General features: G+C 24.7%; 1 protein-coding gene across 1 annotated transcript; it reads right to left on the reverse strand.

Moving 5' to 3' along the window:
- LOC130814680 (auxin-responsive protein IAA33) lies at positions 1-6,642 on the reverse strand. Its single transcript, XM_057680823.1, has 2 exons — positions 5,941-6,642; positions 1-320 (listed from the first exon to the last, which is right to left on the reverse strand). The coding sequence occupies exons 1-2, from the start codon at positions 6,447-6,449 to the stop codon at positions 239-241; spliced, it is 591 nt and encodes a 196-aa protein (XP_057536806.1). The 5' UTR covers positions 6,450-6,642; the 3' UTR covers positions 1-238.
- Positions 6,643-7,148: the final 506 nt, after the last annotated feature.

A 7,148-nucleotide genomic window follows, 5' to 3' on the forward strand; every position in this document is an offset into this window, starting at 1 on the left:
CTAGCATTTGCAAATAAGAACATTTTTTTTAATACAAGGTAGGCCGAGTGAATGAAAGACATTAGAATCGAAATCAGAATCTTATCTTAGAAAAATAATACATGTTCTAACTGAAATAAGACTATGTTCTCAAGACACTATTATACAATAAGATGAATAGTAACAATTTGCATAGATGAGATGACAAGTTTGCACTTTTGTGCAGTTGGATGCCCTGAAAATTGGGGAAATAGTTTGACTAGTGTTTTGTGATGGTTTGCTTCCTTGAACTGGACTTCACCGGCAGTATTCTTATTCTTTTTGCTACTCGTACGAAATCCCTGTACCACATCATGCTACCAAGGTTATTTCTTTATTCTTCGTTAGAGTATATATAATATAACCTGAAGCTTCAGCCATCAGTTTAAATTTTTAATTGAGTTGATTTTTTAATATAGTATTAGAAGCATGCGTAACGGAATATCACATGTTCAAATCAGGCATATGTTGAGTTTATGTGAGGAGACGTGTTAGAGTATATAATATATTCTAACTCCTCAACCATCAACTTAAGATTTTTGTTGAATTGATTTCTTGACATTCTTATCTCAAATGAGGTGATAATTGGTTGGATGTAAAGGTGATAGATATATCTCTTTTAATTTTGATACTTGCACTTGGTTTGTTAGTTGATAGTTTGTTAATTGATTGTTAGTATAATTGGTGTGTTGTAGTATTTATAACTTTGATTGTTTTATTCGTTTTTTAAGCTAGCTATATAAACTTGCCATTTATAGTTATAAAATTGATTGGATAATCTTCGATTAATCGATTCATCAAGTTCAATTAAATTTTGGATCAAATAAAAAATTATTGTGAATTTGAGAGAAAAACACAACCAACAAACACAGACATAAGCAATGCAAAGAAAAAAACACGACACAATTTTGGAAAAATTCCTTACATACGTTAACCTTTTAGTTTTTCGATACAATTGTGAATTAGAGTTACCATAAGAAACACATATTCTTGTAAGACATGGTCTCTTTAAGAGAACATTTTTAATTGGGCTAGCCCAAAAAGTAAAATATAGAGTAAATTTTTCAGTAGGTATTTAGAGTATTGTAAGTACTTAAGTATTTATTCGGTGCACATTATGTATATTGTAAGTAGGCAGTAAAAATGTTATAAGTAGTGATTAAGAATATGGTAAATTGGCTAGTAGGCTAAATTTCTTGGTTGGTATTAAGAATATTGAGAGTAGGCATATTTAATACTTTTTCGATGGGCATTAAGTATAATATAAGTAGGCATTAAAGATAATGTAAGTAAACATTAAAGATATAGTAATTGGAGATTAAAGTTAAGATGGTCTCTCAGAAGACCGACTACATAAGAAATTATCAATTTTGTATGAGTAGCTTGAGGTTTCTTCCATATAAAATATAAGATCTTTTATCATCCAATGATAATTCCATAATTACTTCAAGTTCTCTTTCACTCAAATGGAAGTTTCCTCGCAATACTATCACACTTTTCTATCGAATGTTTTAACAACCCTTAAAATCAGTTTGCGAACACTTCAAATCCTATTCCTCTAAACTTCAAATCCCACTTTATAGGCCACAGGAGTCGAAAGAGTCTAATCTAGGAGTCCACAAAGCATTCACATATGGGAACAATAAAACTCGGCCTTGACACAATTTGCTCAAATTAGCGTACCCCATACTCATTCGAACAATTAAGTGTTCCGCTACCTTTTGTGAGCTTGCTGCACATGATGTTTGAACGAGCAAAACAATCTCTTATTCGAGCAAACATTGCTTGTGTATTTTTCGCACTTTTTTTCATGATCTTTATGGCTCATGTAAGTCTTTGACTACCCTTTCAACCCCACATCAATTCAAGCCAATTCTTGCCTAATTAAGTGTTCACGCACTCCATCTTCAATAGATGATTTGGTTCTTTATTTAACAAGAGTTATCAAATTTAAGTGAAGGCGTTAATTATGATCAAAATAATAATTATCCTTGTATCTTAATTGATATATATATATATATATATATATATATATATATATATATATATATATATATATATATATATATATATATATATATATATATATATATATATATATATATATATATATATATATATATATATATATACACATATATATATATATATATACATATATATATATACATATATATATATATATATATATATATATATATATATATATATATATATATATATATATACATATATATATATATATACATATATATATATATATATACATATATATATATATATATATACATATATATATATATATATATATATACATATATATATATATATATATATATATACATATATATATATATATATATATATATATATATATATATATATATATATATATATATATATATATATATATAACTAAACTCATTTGCACAACTAATCAATTGCTAATCAATTTAGACTTTTTAAAATTCAATGTTATTTTCAATATAATTTTTTTTTTTGAAAATTTTATTTTTTTTAAAAGATAAAAAAAACGGATATATGGTACCCAATCCTGATTAAATCGATCGGATATATGATTTTTTTCGGATCAAAAACCGGATAATGATTTTCAGTACCCGAAAATCAGGTGTTCAAATTTCCTAATTTAAATCGATATGATATCCGATTTTGAACATCTCTAATAAGAATCGATTTAAATGTGTTACTATAACCTAAAATCATGAATTTTGTGGGAGAACAGATTTAATCTTACTTAAAAGGTCATAATAATCATATGTGATAAGTTGATAACTCTACACGCTAAGCACATGTAGCAAATTGCAATATTAAAAGTTACGTTATAAAGAAACACTTAAAATATATTCAAAATTAATATTTATTAACAAATCATATATTAATTGATATAATAAATATTTGTTATATAATCTTTCTTGCGCTAATTAATTCTTATCATCTATATTGTTCAACAATATTCGTAAAGGAATAGGGTTTATATAGACATTATAGTTAATATCCTACATAATAAATGATAAATGTCATCTTTAGAGGAGCTATGACAAATAAAAGTATTTTAGTGGATCATAATTGATTACATCACAATATTTACCTAATCTAAAATTAGAGTTAAATTAGATAAAGTATTTATGTAATCTATTAAAGCAATTCTATATATCTAACCTAGTTATTGATTTATTTAATTGAATCATACATATAAATAATAATAAAAAGAAAGTATTTAATTATTGCTTTAAAAAAGTCATGTAATTAATTTATAATTTAAATAATAATAATAATAATAATAATAATAATAATAATAATAATAATAATAATAATAATAATAATAATAATAATCTGAGAAATAATGATTTTGTATATATTCATCAGGAAATTATAACTATCACTTAGCTTGAACTACTTTTAATTATATTACAATAATATTGCACATAAGACTATTTAGGCTTCATCATTCAAAAATTTAAACGAATTATAAAACAACACTAAAAACTACTATTTAAATAGAGATAAATGGTCTTAATAATTCTACATTGTTGTTCAGAAATTAAAATGGGTGTTTAATTTGAGTGTCCTACGGTAGTAAATATAATTTGGGTGTTGGGGGGAAGTTGGATGGAAAATTAAGGTCTTATATTTCTTTATTAAATATTTTTTATTCCACTTTTAAAAATAAAAATAAAAAAAATAAAAATAAAAAAATAAAAGAACATATATAACGTGCACAATAACTACTTGAAACTCATAGTGCAGAAGGGGCAGATTTACGTTTTGAGGGATGAGAAAGCGTAATTTAGTTAAATATCTATTTTAATGCATTGTATTAGGAAATAGACAAAAAAAACATTTTAATTTTAATAGTTATCTTTGGATTATTTATTTCCTTTTCTTATTTAACTCTATTTTCAAGCGTGATATTAAATTGTAATTAATGATGATTATGGCGATGTTTCATAATTTAAAATTATATGGCGATACATTTGTGGATACACTACCAAGGGGTGATTCAAAGTATGGACCTTGTTAATTGATACTCCTATAAATCAGAGGACAAATTTCGGGACCAAAATATTGACATTTCTACAGACTAGTTAATATATATGTTGGTGCACTGCCAAAAAAACATATTATTAATACAATGAAATAAATAAATAAAATTAATGTCTATTATTTGTACATTACATTTACATACGTATTCTCCAGAAAATCAATGACCCGGGACACTTATTATAAAGGGTGCTATCCACCAGTTTTTGTCTCCAATAATCTTTTCTTCATAATATACCATCTTTTGTATTTTACAAAAACATAATATATTTTTTGAGGATTATTACAAAATTGTTTTTATATTGGTAAAAACGATATAAAATGATTTTTAGATTTAATATTATTGTATTTGTACCAATTGAGGGATTATGACAAATTCTTTATTAAGACCGTCTGATCTTGAGACGGCTTAATATGGATTGGTCCAATCCTAATTTATTAACAAAATTTTAAAAAAAAACTATTTTAATTATTAATTTCAATAATGAAATATTTTTCCTTTTATTTTAATTTTTTTAGTTTTAATTCTGATCTAATACTTAGAATGCAAGAGTAAAAAAATTGTTTTTATTTACTAATAAATAGTTGATATATTTTATAATATTAAATAATGACGCTAAATGAAACTTATCTTAAATTTCCAATAGGTCTACCATTGATGCAAGCAAAAAACACGACCTTTGATATACACATTTTAATGTATGTACTGTGCACTATTTTCCAAAATAATAACTTAAAATAATCAATTATTATTATTAATAATATAATAATAATAATAATAATAATAATAATAATAATAATAATAGTAATAATAATAATAATAATAACAATAATAATTATTATTATTATTATTATTATTATTATTATTATTGTTATTATTATTATTATTATTATTATTATTATTATTATTATTATTATTAATTGTGTAATAGCCCTATTATAATAATCATTTTAGTTTATAAAAATTTCAAAATTCATAAAGTTTGCATATAATACATCTAAAGTGAATGTTGATAGTATAAGTATGTAATAAAGTGAAAGAAATTCCACTATTTTGCTAAGTTGATTTTACAAATTCCAATTTCAAACAAAAATATTAAGTAGGTTGCAACAAATTTATTTACGTGTAAGGAAATTTACAAAAATTTCTCCGTCCTTTAATGACAAGCTAAGGTCTCTAAAAAAGTATATCTTCATGAATAGAGAAACTATACAATTGAAGAAAATGGAGCAAGAATAAAAAGTTCAATCCCTAATATTTAATTATTATGGAGTAAGTATATATTTATAATTTAAATCCTAAAACAAGCAATCAAACTAAAATTAAATTTTGAAAATTATTATTCTTAAGATTTCTAATTTTTTAAATTCTATACAATCAAACACCTTATATATGCATAAAACTGCCTTTGCATTGCTATTGTCACCCACAAAATTAAAAGAAAGTTAACTCACACTAGACCTTAAAAACAAGTAATTGCTAATTGAAGTAAAAGGTTAGCGCATACTCCATAATTTTGAAAAAAATTACTAAACACATATAATATATATATTTCACATATTACCACAACTTTTTTTCTCCACATTTCTAACTTTACTCAAAAAACAAGAAAGCACACAAAAATTAAAAACATGAACTACAAAACACCAAAAACTCTTGTCAAAGATAAAAAGAGATGGTTTGGCAAAATACGCTATACTTTAAAAATAGTTTATTTATAACAATAATTTATTTTAATAAGTTAATTTGTCAAATAGTAACATTAGATGGTTTCAGGAAGAATTCCATTTTTATGCCCAGATAAGAAAAAGTATCCAATAAGTTATCTAAAAAAAGATAGTGGAGTAAAGAAGACATACTTCCATTGAAGATCACCAGCAAGAAGAAGATCATTCTCCAAATCTTCATAAGCAACAATATACCCAGGAATAGCATTTGATAAATCAATTACTTTATTATCATTATTTTTATTATTATTTTCATGATCATCATTATCATTTTGTTGAATATTCACCATTTCCATAAACATCTGTCTAAGAGCCATAGCTAAGCTTTGATAATTAGCATGATGTTGAAGGTTAATCCGGTGACAGATCGAACGGCCCTCCAGCACCACCGTGATCGAGGGAACTACATTAAGGAATAGATCTCCACCGTCCAATCTCCCAGGTTGTAGGAACTGATGATGAGGAGGCTTTCTTATGATTAATGAGGATGATGATGATGATGAAGGGGTAGTAGGGTTAGGAAAGTGTTGATGAGGGGAAGTTAAAAGTCTTGTGTAGAAACTATCATGCCATCTTCTTTTTAAGGATTCTTGTCTTTGAACTTCAATCATGTTCTTGTTGTTCATGTTGTTGTTATACATAATATAGGATGATTAATTGCCTAATTATTCTCCTAATAATAATATTGATTATTATTATTAGTAATATGTAATTGTTTTTACCTTTCAAATGTGTTTTTGAAGAGAGAGAAAGAGAAAGAGGAATTGAGAGATAGTCGGTGGAAGAGGTAGTTAGTGTGAGTGATCAAGCTAGCTTTTGTGGTATGTGTGGAATGAATACAAATTAACAAGGAATCAAGTGTTTAAATAGAACTTTGGACATAACTCACAATGACAAATTTGAGTGGAAATTTATTAGGTGGGAAAAAATTATTAATTTTATCATTAAATTAATAATTTGTCTTATTTGAGACCGTTTTATGATGAGACATGTTCATATATTAGTTCAATTCTATAGTTGATCATTTTATATTGTAAGTTACATTAACACACTAATTGTACATGGATCAACTCGATAGAAATAGTTTTACTTTTTGGAATTTTTACTATCAAACCAACTAACTATATTTTAGTTTTTTTTAGTATTAGTATTTATGAGTTTAACTTTAATTTTAAGGACAAATTTTTCCATTAAGGGGGAGTATATTATGAAATATCCAGAAATTTTCAAAAAAATTAATTAAAAAAAATTATAATAACAATAATAGATATATTTAATATTAAAATTAAGTTTTTCCAATAAAACTAAATTAAATTAATTATTATTTTGTGTGTTCCGCG

This window comes from Amaranthus tricolor, chromosome 6, assembly GCF_026212465.1.
Source record: "Amaranthus tricolor cultivar Red isolate AtriRed21 chromosome 6, ASM2621246v1, whole genome shotgun sequence".
Taxonomy (NCBI): domain Eukaryota; kingdom Viridiplantae; phylum Streptophyta; class Magnoliopsida; order Caryophyllales; family Amaranthaceae; genus Amaranthus; species Amaranthus tricolor.

What these genes read in the sequence shown, in the direction of transcription:
- LOC130814680 (XM_057680823.1), bottom strand. Translation starts at nt 6,449, where the DNA reads ATGTATAACAACAACATGAACAACAAGAACATGATTGAAGTTCAAAGA. An exon ending in GCTGGTGATCTTCAATGGAA is followed by an intron (nt 321 to 5,940) that starts GTATGTCTTCTT and finishes GATGTGGTACAG; the next exon opens with GGATTTCGTACGAGTAGCAA.